The 14,557-nt window shown below is 34.5% G+C and overlaps 2 protein-coding genes across 4 annotated transcripts; both read left to right on the top strand.

Annotated features, from left to right (window-relative positions):
* Window positions 1-1,126: 1,126 nt before the first annotated feature.
* Window positions 1,127-3,387, top strand: LOC123211664 (diphthine methyltransferase homolog). The gene is made up of 3 exons (XM_044630466.1): window positions 1,127-1,454; window positions 1,560-1,895; window positions 2,058-3,387. The coding sequence occupies exons 2-3, from the start codon at window positions 1,568-1,570 to the stop codon at window positions 2,774-2,776; spliced, it is 1,047 nt and encodes a 348-aa protein (XP_044486401.1). The 5' UTR covers window positions 1,127-1,454; window positions 1,560-1,567; the 3' UTR covers window positions 2,777-3,387.
* A 4,243-nt stretch (window positions 3,388-7,630) lies between these two features.
* Window positions 7,631-14,552, top strand: LOC123211359. 3 transcript variants are annotated; one of them, XM_044630044.1, is made up of 13 exons: window positions 7,632-8,096; window positions 8,513-8,648; window positions 9,040-9,173; window positions 9,499-9,700; window positions 10,159-10,397; window positions 10,491-10,602; window positions 10,818-10,962; window positions 11,139-11,284; window positions 11,390-11,559; window positions 12,010-12,318; window positions 12,408-12,460; window positions 12,850-13,064; window positions 13,153-14,552. In XM_044630044.1, the coding sequence occupies exons 1-13, from the start codon at window positions 7,890-7,892 to the stop codon at window positions 14,349-14,351; spliced, it is 3,267 nt and encodes a 1,088-aa protein (XP_044485979.1). In that variant the 5' UTR covers window positions 7,632-7,889; the 3' UTR covers window positions 14,352-14,552. The 3 variants fall into 3 exon arrangements, with proteins under 3 accessions (XP_044485980.1, XP_044485979.1, XP_044485981.1); XM_044630045.1 differs by lacking the exon at window positions 11,390-11,559 and having other exon boundaries at window positions 7,631-8,096; window positions 11,139-11,274; XM_044630046.1 differs by lacking the exon at window positions 7,632-8,096 and having other exon boundaries at window positions 8,511-8,644.
* The last annotated feature ends 5 nt before the right edge of the window (window positions 14,553-14,557 follow it).

The raw sequence follows: 14,557 nt of genomic DNA, 5'->3' as shown, positions 1-14,557 counted from the left end.
TTACAAATTCACATCACCTCATTTTTTAAAACTTAAATATATATTTGTGAGTTATTAAAGTTAACAAAATCCATTAATTTAAAAAATTAAAAAAACAGAATTAGTTTAAAACTTAAATAGTAATTTGTTTATTATGTTTACTTAGCAAGTTGCATATTAAAAAGGGAAAAGAACTATTTCCCACCCAAATTTTAGACCATTCTTAAACATATACTCATAGAAGGTGAAAGACCCCTTCTCCCACCCATAGCCAAACTTATGTTAATTTTTTATATTAAAGGGAGGGATAACATAATCGTTTTGCTGTTTATATTAAAAAGTTATAAAGTTTATTACTCTTCTCTCAAATTTTAAAAACTAACATTTCACTTTACCTAAAATTTTTAAATTTTAAAAAGTGACCTTTTTACTCCCAAACTTAGGGTTTCGATATTTTTTTTAAAACTCAATCGCCCCTTATAGCAAGTTTCACCCTCATTCTTCAACTTTATCTTTAGACGTCGTCTCTGACTTCTTTTTTCTCTTGGTGCAACGACGGTAATGCGATAAAAAGATCTCCATCTCTTGGTGAGACTGAGAAATTCAACTGTAACAACATACTATAAACTTAATTAATACCTGAATAATAGATTGGAAGCTTTTCACACTTAAGCCATGATCTCGTGGCCTTTAACCATCTCTTCAACCCCACCCTTTCCCATTTATAAACTCATCCCATGATTCTTATAGTACATAAAGAATGAGGGACATAGCTGGTAGAATTAGGTGAAAAAAAATATTATATACACCTAATTTTGTACACTTAATTGGATACTCAAATTAATATATTATAATATAATTAAATATATTTTTAAATTTAAAATTACTTGATCATATAATAACATATTATCAAAATATCTAATTAAATATTTAAAATCGAGTACATATAATTTTATTTTTAATTAAAATAAATAAACCCTCGATGCTTTTCAAACTAGAATAGAATATGTAACATGCATGCTTCAAGCATTAGTCCTTACAAGTAGTTAAAATTCTTTGGTTTGTGGTGGATTAAGAATTATTATCAAATGGAGTAGTGGAGTGGAGCTAGCTTATAATCATGATTCATTCTCTTAGTATTATTATTATTATTATTATTTTAGAGAATAAAGCATGTGAGAGCAGCCATTCCTCAAACATTATATTATAAATAAATTATCCCTTGAGAATATGTGTAAAATAGCTTGATATAATAAGCTCACAAATGTGCACCAAAAGCATATATTAAGTTATTATTCTTTTAACTCCCACTTCGCTCTGTCTCCATTCCAAACCAAGCGCGGGATTTAACTCTAACCGATTCTCGACTAAGAATTCTGAATCCCCAAACATCGCCTTACTCTATTCTCGCTTGCATTGCTTCTTCGTATTCCCTCCCGACAAATTCATAAATTTAAACGTTTCCTTCACAAACGGTAAAATCTCTCTCTCTCTCTGTGTCTATCGGGTTGCTCATTTACACACAAACTGTTTGATGAAATGCCGAGCTCAAATCTCTTCGGATTTTTATGTTTGAACAGTTGTTGTTATGGATGTGGCGCACTGCAAGCTTGACGGCAACGCTGACGCCGTCGAGTTTTGTCCACATGACGGTTACCATTGGGTTCTTGCGGCTTCTACGTATACTTTACAAGAAGGTGATAAGCCAAGTCGAACGGGGAGCATTTCGCTATTCAATGTCAATGCTGAAGAGAACAATCTTGAATTGTTGTATAGAAGGGATACAGCTGGAATTTTTGATATTAAATGGAGCCCAGTTGGTGGTAGTGTGGGTCCTTTGCTTGCCCAAGCTGATGCTGATGGTTATGTGAAGGTTTATAACCTCGAGTACTCTCTAGACGATTCAGAAACTAGAGGTGTATAAGTTAATATATTAGCAACTTAGCATTGTCTTAGCTTCTTAGTATAGTAATCAGCAAGTGTGTGTTAATTTTTTACCGAAGCTTTGAACAATGTTGCTTGCTAAATTATAAAGTTGGCGATGATTTTTTTTTTTTAATTATTCATTAAAATTGCAGGGGGTTTTCTAAGAGATGTCAATTGCGAAAAGATCAGCCCCTCCATGTGCCTTTGCCTGGAGTGGAACCCATCAGCCACATCTATCTCGGTTGGTCTTTCTGATGGTTCTGTTTCAATTATCTCCCTTGAAGAGTCAAAACTAGAAATTCAGCAAGAATGGAAAGCACATGATTTCGAGCTATGGGCCATTACGTTTGACATTCACCAACCTCATCTGGTGTACACTGGCTCAGATGACTGCAAATTCAGTTGTTGGGATATACGGGATGGTTCATCCATACTGGCATTTCAGAACTCCAAGACTCACAAGATGGGTGTTTGTTGTATTGCGAAGAGTCCTAATGATCCTAATATTGTTCTTACTGGTAGTTATGATGAGTATCTAAGGTTATGGGATGTAAGGTCAATCTCAAAGCCGGTGAATGAAACTTCCGTTTGTTTAGGGGGAGGAGTTTGGAGAATCAAGCACCACCCTTTTATACAAGGTGTGGTCTTGACAGCTTGTATGCACAATGGATTTGCAGTTGTTGATGTTAGAGGGGAGAAAGCCAAAGTAATTGAAACTTATACCAAGCATGACTCCCTTGCTTATGGTGCGGATTGGCATAGAGGGAGCATATCTCTGGAAGGCAAAAGAAAGAATAGTTTGGTGGCTACTTCCTCATTTTATGATCAGCTTCTCCGGATATGGATGCCAGAAAGTGACATCCTCACATGATTTGCTTCATTTAAGTTTATCTTATGCACTTAGATCGGACGGATGCTATAGCAATACTGTGAGGAATTCTCCATCGTCTTATTGTGATAGGTATGCATCAGTCCTCATAGTTAATCTTTATGCTTTATAATTAATCAAAAAGAAGAATTATAGCTCTTGGTGTGTTAGAGAATTATATGTTTGGAACTTTTTGTCTAAAGTGGAGGTCAGACAGCCATCCTTAAAGCATGGACCTAAATATGCTACCATATTAGTTATTTGATCGAAGATATCGTGTTGTGATCCTTAAACTCACTGTAGAAATTAAATATTCTCCTTCAAGACTGAATATGTAGCTGTCATTGCTTTATGCGTGTCCCAGTCAAGAACTGAAAATTGTTTAATAATTCACCAGAACCTTGACTGGTGGTGGTCTCCATAATCTTTTTCAATGAAGTCACTGTCCATATTGTAAAAGGAAGGAGACCCCCCTTCTGTAAATGATTGGTATGATCATTATTTTATGAAGGATGCTTGTGGATGCTGTTTTGCTTGTGGGGGCAAGGTCAACAAAGGAACCTTATGATACTGTTGTCATAGTAGAAATAAAGGTTTAGTAGTTTGGCTGCTCACACTTGCTCTACCCAATTGATAGTTTCACTGTGTATTTAACCATTGCGCCAATGTCATCACATTTAATTGCTTTAAAATTAGTTGTTGGTGTTTGCTTCAATACAAGGGACGAAGATTTTCAATGTTGAGCTGGTACACTGATCTCTTCAAAGTGTTTTATACGTTGAGGAGGAAATTTCACAGTTGTTTCTTAAACTGTGCCAACCTTTATTTTGGGAACATAATTCTTTTTTATGTGAGGCCGAAGGATTTATTCCCATCCAAGGTTTGATATCGATGTGTTATCAAACTCTCATCTATTAATTATTAAAAACTTCAACACTCATAAAGGATTATCTTTTAACATTTTTCTGTTAGTAAGAAGGGTACTTATGTAAAATCACTTGTTTCTGTTAATGAACCCAGCATCAATCCTTTATATGCATCTTTCCCAGCAAACAGTGCATATGGCCCGTCGGTTCCAGAAAACATTCTGCAAAGAGTAATCAATTAATCAACAATCAGAAGCTTCAATTAAATTTTTTCTTGGAGAATTGTAGCCTTTAATCAAAGTTATGGCGTAAGGAAAGTAAGAGCTCTGCTTGATTGTTGAGTAATTTTTTTTTAATTTTTTTTACGCCAAAGAATTTAAAAAAACTCGCCGAACGAATCAGTGAAAATCGTCAAAACACGAGCTCTGTAAATTGTGTCTGCCACGAACAAAAATGGGCTTGTCACTCTTCTCGGGGAGAAAAGGTTACGATAGCAAGTGTCTCTCTAGCTAAAGAGCCTCCAAGACAAAGGGGCAGTGGTGAATCATCCACCCTCGAGATTCATATTGATCAATCGATCTCTGCATCCTGTTAGTTCGTTCACTATGTAGACTCACTCTACTAAGGGGCAACAAAGGAAAGGCCGGGAAGGAATTCATTTTTCCTTTTTTATTCATTTGCATTAAATTTTCCAAACACATTTCAGTGAGAAAGAAAAAACAAATTCTTTATTTATTTTTAAACATTTAAAGAAATAAAATATTTTACTTAAATATTTTTCTATTAATAAAAAATATTAAAATTATACTCCTTTAAGTGAATATTTAGATTTTTAATAATTAATTAATTAATAAAAAATTGAAAAAAAATCAAAATCCTTTGGCCTTTATGTGAATATATAATATAATTGTTTAAAAACTTACACGAGTATCTTAATTATGCTCTGCTGACTGGTCAAAAATATATAATTGGGTGTGACGTGGGCCACTGATCGACAAAAAGCCTTAAGCTTTTGCCCTCCCTTTTTCTTTGAGCTATAGAATTTTAGAATGTGGCATGCAATGCAACCTTTCCCTAGGATGGCCTTGTGCTAATAGGATTCACCCTCTAATAATTATACTTTAAACACAATACACCATGTGGCAGATCTTTGGTATGTGTCCATCTGCTCAGCTCAGGAGATGTGTATCTCATCATGGACATATAAAACAATTTCAACTCATATAGTATAAGTGTATATATTTGGCCTTGATATAATCAAGGGTTCACCTTTGTATAAAATATTCAAATTATAATAAGAATAGACAATTTGGTATAGTTATCGTCTTATCTATTTAAACACTATTTATTTTTAAATAACGGTAATATCTTTTTTTTAAATACATAAATTAAATAAAAAACATAATAATAGGTCTTTAAGTTTTGGCTTTAAATCTCTTATTATTTTATATTTGTGGAATCTTATTAAATTTTATTTTATTTTTTAAATTTCTTGACACACTATTTAGATTACTTTATGTAATTATTTCTAAAAATTTTATTGTAAAAAAGAGCATTAATATAATATTGTACGTAGGCTTCGATCTCGCGATCGAATCACTTAAAAAACTATTAATTTTATTGTTTTATTATTTTTGTTAATTGCAAAAGCATTCTTCACTGCATTGAAATTACAACTTTGACCATAAAATTTTTGGATAATTATGTTATTACCAGATGCCATTTCCAGCCTAATATCATTTTTCGTGTTACATTTTGACTACCTGGCAAAGGGTCCTCCTGTACGTCTCATGAAGGAAGGAAGGAAGGACGACTTGTCGTCTACATGACACTGCGATTTAACGTTATGGTCAACTGACTACACGTCGTCTCTATATATTCTAACTGGATGACATGTAGTCTATTTGTTTTTATCATGCAACTTTCTTTCTTTCTTTTTAAATAGCCAGAAAGTGTTTGATATTTTTGGGATTTTTTTTTTTTTGAACTTTCTAAACAAAGAGAACAAATTCATTTTAAGCAATTTCACAGAAAGAAAAATAGAACAAATCATTTTAACTTCGTTGATTTTCTCTAAAAATACACAATCCTTGTTGAAGCAGTTTCACTGGGCCTAACGCAGCACTAGAAAAGATTAGGGTAGCAGAATGATAAGGGGAAGAGATAATGTTGTAGAGGCTGAGCTTAAAAGAATGTCCATCTTGCAGCAACTGGATGAAGATGTTTCCTTTACCTTTTTGTCTTTTCTCTTCTATTTCCTGGATGTGGGGCCTTGACCTCCAAAAGAGACACAGCTTTCCTTGTTCTTTCAATCCCTTTCTGGTTTCGCTTCCATTCACTAAACTGATGGCGCCCAATTCATATCTCAGAATACCACCCAACCACATCTCTCAATTTCTGCAATTTCGAAGTTAACTTGTGACAACTAAACTTGAATACGAGAGAAAGTTGAATTATGCAGGGTCACATTTTATTAGCTGGATTAAAGGGGCCGTATGAAAATATATTGAACAACTCTGAATAGAGAACATGGCGTCTGCCATTGAAGGCAGTTCTTGCACTGCAACTGATTTTTCTTTACCGAACAGAACTCTAAAAACAAGAGACTATGATAATAATCATTTAGCCCTTCTATTAGCCCATAAAATTTGCCATAAAATCTACTTGACTGGCCTGAGTGGTAAGCTTATTCAAAAGTTCTATGTTGATGCTGAAACAAAAGTATCCGAAAGTTTCCAAATATGAGCAGGATAATTTAGGGACAGAGATGCCTAAGTTTTGCATGCTAGTTAAATGTGTCAAAGCTCAAGTCTTTAACAATCCACAGATTGGGAAATTATGTATTGAACACCAAGCTGCAAGGTGTAAACTGTTTTATTTTTTATTTTAGTTTGGAAGAACAAGATTAACCTACAATTATAGACATTATTTTTAGGTACCGTGAAGATCATTTTCATAGGATATCAAGAATCAACGCCTCTTGATTTATTTATTCCACTGTAGAGATGAGATGATTGTCTATATTTTAAATCAAGGGAAAAGGACTATTTCCCACCCAACTTTTAGGCTATTCTCAAACTTACACCCACGGGAGATGAAAAACCCTATTCTCACCTATAGGCAAACTTCTGTTAATTTTTTTTATTAAATGGATGGGTAAAATAATCATTTTACTGTTTATATTAAAAAGTTATAAAGTTTATTACTCCTTGCCCCCTAGGTTTTAGAAACTAATATTTCACCTTTATTTAAAGTTTTTAAACTTTGAAAAGTAACATTTTCACCCCCAAACTTAAGGTTTCCACATTTTTTAAAATTCAGCCGCCCCATATATCTTTCAAACTAATAATTTCACCCCTATTCTTCAACTACATCTTCCGACATCGTCTCCGACCTCCTCCTTCTCCTGATGTGATGACGGTGGTGTGATGAAGAGATCTTCATCTCCTCGTCGCATGGTGTGACGAAGAGGCACTACCGTGTGACGAAGAGGTCTCTCTTCGTTGCTTCATCTAGATGTGACGACGAAACGTCGTCTTTTGTTTGTTCTTCTAGATCTGAACAATATTTCGTTGTCTCGATCTGAGTGACGAAGGGTTGTCTTTCGTCGTCCTTTGTAGTCAGAGATGGGAGATTGGTGGAATACGTCGGCTGTTGGTGGTGGCCAAAGAAGGAAGCAAACCCTAGGGGTGAAATATAAACTTTTCAAACTTTGATGATAGGTTAAGGTGTTAGTTTTTAAAACCTGAAGGGGGGAAATAGTGAAATTTTAAAGTTTATAGGTAACATGACGATTTTACCCTTGTCCCTAACTAGAAATTTGGACGGCAGGTTGGTCATGGCTGGGAATAAGGTTTTTTATCTTCCGTGGGTATAGGTTTGAGAATGGCCTAAAAGTTGGGTGGGAAATAGTCCTTTTCCCTTTAATCAAAAATGAAAAGTCTTTGCCTTTTTACTCTCTCCCTTATCTAGTGAAATCGCACGTCTTGAGCTTTCTGGCTTATGTGCTCTATTCTTAAGTTGGAAACATTTACCAGCCACTGAACTTTATTACTATCTTCTCTAATCTCTCTTCTGCTTCTTCTGTACCACATTTTCCCACCAGTCTTTCATGCATTGCGTTGCTCTCTTACTTCATCACTTTCTACACAAACTCTACTAGTGAAATATCTTCTTTATGCCTGTTGATTTCACCTTCTGCTTAATTGACACTTCAGTTTGAGCCTTTGGGGCTCTATCTGTAATCTGAAATGGATTTTAGCAAGTTTCCATGGCTGGTTTTGCATTGTTGGCTTCTTTCACTTCTGTTGTCCAAAGCTCATGCTGATGCTTCAGAGGCCTCCGTCAAGTTCTTGAAAGCTCCTAAACCATTTTCACATGTCAACTCAGCTACATTTTTGTTTCTAGTACTGGTGGATGGAAATGACACTTGCTCAGACTGCGTCATCAGTTGCAAGGTTTGATGAACTTTTAACGGTTGTATCATTTTAGCTCACAATCCAATATTTTAATCCTATTTTTGTTTCTGTGGGGTTCTTTTCACGTTTTATGGTCATGAATTAAAGTGGTTGGTTTTTGAAATTGTAATGGTAATTTGTGCAACTTTGCATTGAGATTTATTTGTGGAATTTATTTGTTATAATAATAATATAAAAGCTAAAAATTCCTTCTTAATTACCAAAGAAAAAACATGTAAATTATAATCTTCCGGATATCCTGATTTTTCAAAATTTTGAGTTACATGCGAGGCTAAAACTTTCTTTTAACAAATTGGTGGGTCGATGTATCTATGGAAAAAATACAGGATATTTATTGTTTTTGAATTTTTTGGCGAGTAAATTTGATGATAATCATGTATATTTTATGCATGCAGCTGGATGATGGCATTGCTTCACATTGTGGAACTAGGGAGGTTCTATACACAGGCTTGCAGGATGGAAATCATACATTTATTGTCTGCTGGAATGGATCGCTAGGAGTTGGCTGCTCTAGCTATAACTGGATTGTTGGTTAAGAACCTTCCAGTTACTTGTTGAGATATTTATTATTGTTCCATCTATTTACAAATGAACTCTGCTAGTCTAAAAATGTGTTAAAAGTATAGTATTTATGTTTCTGGATGTTTCCTAATTGAACATGGAAAAGTTGCAGACAATGAGTTCTAGAATTTTATCAAACACCAAGAATTAGGCAGTGAAACAGTTTAAGGAGAGGAAACATTGAAAAATGAAATTATCTACTTGTTCATTTAATGAGAAGTTTAGACTTAAAGTTACAAAGCTTACTGAAACAAAGATATTGTTTCTTCTGATATTCAGGCTTGGATGTGTTGGCAGTTATATTGACATTGATTGCTGTCTAATCCTTGGACTAAAGTTTGGTTTTATCTCATTTTTGCAGATACTGTCCCACCTACAGCATATATAACTGCATCATCGTCATTTACAAGTGAACTAAATGTCTCTGTAAATATTTCTTTTACTGAGCCTTGTATTGGTGGAGGTTTCAGATGTTCTTCTGTGAATGCCTGCAATGTGAGTAGGTGACAAATTTTGATAAGAGTGTGACTTCTTAGTTCTTACCAAATCCTATAAATGAAATATGGTTTGATTCAATCAACAAAATAATGTCAACCTTTAAGTTGTGTGAATACATCGTTCTGATTGTATCATAAAAAATTATTCTTTTGGCACTATTATTGCTAGAATCCTAAACACTTACATATATGGAGTTGATTTTTCTCAAAGATAAAATTGATCAATTGAAAATACTTAGGTGAATAAGTTAGCACCATCAGGTTAATTATGGTGTGTTAATTGGATATAAATTAACTCCTTACATATTAATGTCTTTCTTCAGCTACTGGTCTATGGTGCTGGCCAAGTTGTACCATCTTCACTTGTCACCCTGCAACCAGCCCTCAAATACAGTCTTATTGTGAGTTTATCACCTATGGTTCAATATGGGAGAGTGATATTGGTAATGGGTAAGAATTTTTGCACTGACAGTGCTGGGAACAAATTTACAAGGACAGCAAATTCGATTTTCTATGTGCATTTTGGTGAGTTAATTTCTGTTTCATCTTCAACCATCATGTAATTCTTAGAAAATTTATCCATATAATTGTACAAAACATGACCATTCTTATAGTAATGAAAGAAAAATAATTTCCTCTTTTTTTTTTTTTGCTTTTTTAGTTTGATCTCAGTGAAAGCTCTTATCATGTTTTTAGGCCTTCAAAATTTAGGGAAGGGCTTGGTTTCAACGTGTGAAATCATTTTACACTGAGATGTTGAATCTTTGCAGATTCTTACTCACAGATTTTCTATTTTTTTTGTTTCTAATTGCTTGAACATTTCCTAGAAATAATTAAATTTAACAGACCAATTAAGTTTGTAGCTTTGAGTTTTTCTTTCCTATTTTTTCCTCTCTTCAACTCTTCAAATTTATTTTTAAAGTTAGAAGGCTGTTTTTGTGGCCAATTTACTCAATTCTATTGCTGGCTGTTTGCTTTTACAGATAGAAGAAGTGTGTTTGTTAATTTAAGGTCACGTGTTCCTGAAAAGTTACTTCAGTTGGATAGTGAAACTAGAACTGTACAGACAACTAATAATTATGACAACTTGAAAGTCTACTTTTACTTCTCGGAACCTGTTCTGAACTCCTCTGCAGAAATTCTGAACTCTATGAATATAAGTAAAGGCACACTTCTTCCTATTAGTAGTGCAAACCATGGAAACCGGAGATTTGGCTTTATGGTTGGTTGATTTATAGTTTTAATTTACTAAAGTTTTTGGTATTGCCATTCACATCTCTGGAACCTTACATATGTATGAACTCTTTCTTCTCAGGTTGCAAATGTATCTAGCATTGCTATTATCACTATAAGCCTTGACACGAACTCCATTATAAGCATTCCTGGGATTCCTGTCTCTCCAATTGAACCAATTACTTTCCTTTTTGGTATAAACCACATTATTTTCTTATAGATTAAGTTTATTTTTCTTTTTACCTTCCCAAACTGAACTTTAAAACAAAGAGGTTGACACAAAGCTTTTATATTCAGTGCAAATCAGTCTTTATAAGCGAATATAAATTCTTACAGACTTTCTTCTTCCTTTAATAATTTTGTAGATGTCATTCTTTCTTTATGACATAAGTATAGATGTGACCATCAGATTCTCAGAGGCCTGCTGTGAGATTGAGCACAACATCTAGTATGAGGACTAATCAGCACAGTATCCCAATCTCGATAAAGTTCTTGAAACCTGTATTTGGCTTTAACTCCTCTTTCATATCAATCTCAGGAGGACATTTGCAAAGGCAAGTTATTTTCTCTTAGCAATCAATACATGCACTTGCTAGTGGCACTTCCTAAAATGTGACTTTTCTGCTCCATGTGCAGGTTATTGAAAGGAATAACACGTTTAAGATAATTTTGAACAATATCAAAATTTAATTCTAAGTTTAATTTTACTTCATTTTTTAATGTGCTCCAGATTTTATGAAGTAAGTAGGAGTATATACACTGTAGAGATACAAGCAGCTGATGATGGTGTTATTTCTGTTAATGTTCCTGAAAATGTGACTGGAGATGTTGCTGGCAACAAAAATCTAGCATCTAATGTTCTACAAGTGAGAAAATGTGAGAAATTTCTCACTTTTTGATTGTTATGACCTCAATTGATGTGTTTTATGCAACATTGATTTCTTTAATATATTTCTGATATAGGTTATGATGTATCTGCAGATTCTGTACCTATTATTTATTGTGTAATTTCTGCATTTGTAACTGCTACTTTTTGGGCGACATCTTCTGTTGCGGGATTGCTCACTGTCTCTACCGCGAGCCTTCTATCTGCTGGAGCACTGTCAAAATCATCTTTTTCATTGATCTCTGATCCTGCAAGGAATCTCTTTGTAACAATACCTAACTTATTTAAACCATTATTTGATTGAGCAATTCCGTGGTCATTGACTGGCTTGTACATGTTAATGATAAGCTAGTCTAGAAATTTGAATTGTAGTTTTAACTGTGAAATTCGTTCTTGCTGCCTTCTTGACAACCTCACATATCATGAATATTTCAAAATATTCACATTGTGACACCATGAACCATAAACTGCATGCAATATTGGTGAAAATGTATTCTCCAGAAGTTCTATGTTTCCCATATTGTCCAGTTGTTTCCTAAACTTTGTAAATATCTATTTTGTTATGTCATTTACTATATGACACCTTGAGCCAAAAGAGCTTTAACTTAATGGAGTTTTGAAAATATTGTTGTGTCGGAATTGGTGTAGATATAATCTGCAAGTTTCATTAAGTTGTAAACTGAAATCTTCGATCTTATGTGTTCTTTTTAAACAGAGAACTGCATGCCACATCCAGGTGTTTGCACTGTCTAGATGGTTGGCAGTTACTTTGCCAGTTGAATATTATGAGTTTGCAAGGGCTTTACAGTGGAGTATTCCCTACTTTAATCTCCCATGGGAAACTGGGAATGTTCAGCCAGTCACGATGAGCTCCAGTCACCCTCCTAGTCCCCATTCCTATGTTTCCAAATTTCACCATTTAGAGAATTTTGGAATTGAACAACCTAAAGAAAGGAATTTCAACAGGGCACCTATGGTTTATGGGACCCCGCTTACTCCAATGGAATACATAATATTTTTTGAGGTCGAAAATCACTTTTTCTACTACTTGTTTTAGCTCCTACTGGCATTTGATGAATATTTTGTGTGATCCAGTGTGTTAAATGTATGCAGAGCGAAACTATGAAACCTGAAGCAGAATATATGGACTCACAACATTTGAATGGGTAAGTTATTGAATGTTTATTTTGATCTTTCAATATTTCTTTCCTTGCCTATGGATTCTAGAAATATTATAGAAATTTTGACACAAATTTAATAGCTAAGCAGAACATCTTTGAAAAAAGTAACAATAAAGAGAACATTTTAGAGGTAAAACTACATTGTTTAATGATTATATAGACTGCAGTGCAGTTTTCATCTGTAGAGCTACTTTTCCACTCCAATCATAGACATCTTTCAAGTGCTATTGAGAACCTGAAATTAAAGATCTGCAACATTACAAGATGCTGAACCTTTTATCACATTAGGCTTGAGTTAATTCCTTGTTTCATTTCTATGATTTAAGTGCTATAAAAAGACTCCTTACTATCTCAATGCTCTCACCTTCTTGTAGTTGGAGAGATTTCTATAGAAGCATGTTCTGGTTAGCTGCAATTGGTGGCAGTTTGATACTTCTGCATGCTTTACTCATTCTAATTTTAAAGTTTAAAAAGAAAAAGTCTGAAACAAAGAGTGGTTATGGAGCACTGACATTCCCACGTTTTGAGATATTTCTTGTAATTCTTGCGCTACCTTCTGTTTGCAAGGCCTCTGCTGCTTTAGTTACAGGTACCATAACATTATGTTTCTGAAGTTGGCATCGCATGCTATAGCAAGTAATGTAAATTAATGCATAAGATTATATCTTGTCTTCTAGGTGAAACACCATCAGGGCTTACAGTAGGTGTTCTGCTATTAGGGATAGTGTCTTTTCTTCTGCTGTTTTTGCTCTTTTTCCTCTCAATTGGAATTACATTTGCGAAACTGCTTCTGTACAAGGAAGTTCATCAAGAAGGACAGATCTTTCACTGGTATCAAGAGATCATTCGAGTGACTCTTGGTCCTGGTAAAAGAGGTCAATGGACATGGAAAAATGCACCAAACTCTGTTTTTCTGATAATTTATGGTCCTCTCTTCGAAGATCTGAGAGGTCCACCAAAATACATGCTTTCACAGATCTCTGGGAGCAATCCCCACAAGCATGGTGATCACATAATTGACTCTGATGATGAAACGGAAGATGCAGAAGCACCTTTCATACAGAAGCTGTTTGGGATACTTAGAATATACTACACGCTATTGGAATCTGTGAAAAGAGTTTCTCTAGGAATTTTGGTTGGTGCTAGTTATATGGATGAATGGTCATCTAAATCGCGTACAATCGTGTTATTAAGCATTACCTGTTTTCAGCTCTTTTTCCTTGTTCTGAAGAAACCTTTCATCAAGAAAAAGGTTCAGTTGGTTGAGATCATTTCAGTTGCCTGTGAAGTGGGTATATTTACTCTCTGTTTGGTTCTCTTGGAGAAAGAATTTTCAGTTGAAGAAGACACTAAAATTGGAATCTTTATGATTATACTTTTCTTGGTGGGATACTTTGCGCTGATGATGAATGAATGGCAAGCTTTATATAGACAGACAAAGCAGCTCGATGGTGCCAAAAGCTCTTTTTTAACAGGTCTGAAAATAGCTTCATTTGGATTTCTCCAGCTTGTCCTCCCTCAGAAACTGATAAAAAATTTGGAAAGCAAATTTCCATCAACTGAACGTGAGGAAGGCGGAACAGGGGATGCTGCTTCTTCAGCAGAAAGATATAGGAGCTCCGGGACTGGGAGTCAGAGTTCAGGTACAACCGACAAACCGTGGATGAAACAACTAAGAGAACTGGCAAAATCCAGCTTCAGTATACAAGGAAGGGGAGCTCCAAATGATCCTTCAACTTCAAGTGGTTATCCGAAATGGAGTGATTTCTGGAGCTTCAAAAAGAGTGGAAGTTCATCTTTGAATTCACCTTCAGAGTCCGAGCCAAAACCAAAAGGATTGGACAAAGACTTGGAAGCCATTTTTGCAGCCAAGTGAAATCTTAAAAAACTTGAAGCAACATAATTATGCTGTCATTGGTGTTTGAAGAGCTGCTGTATATTTTGTTAACACAATTGTTGAGGATCAAAATTATAAGTTAATTTATTTATACAAATTGATACAACAATATATGGTTATTTTATTAATTTATATAAATAAATCAGTATGAATAACCTCTACTTTGTGGTAGAACTAATAGTTGA

The sequence above is a fragment of the Mangifera indica genome, chromosome 3 (genome assembly GCF_011075055.1).
Source record: "Mangifera indica cultivar Alphonso chromosome 3, CATAS_Mindica_2.1, whole genome shotgun sequence".
In the NCBI taxonomy this organism is placed as follows: Eukaryota; Viridiplantae; Streptophyta; class Magnoliopsida; order Sapindales; family Anacardiaceae; genus Mangifera; species Mangifera indica.
This window is presented reverse-complemented; position numbering and strand designations above follow the sequence as displayed.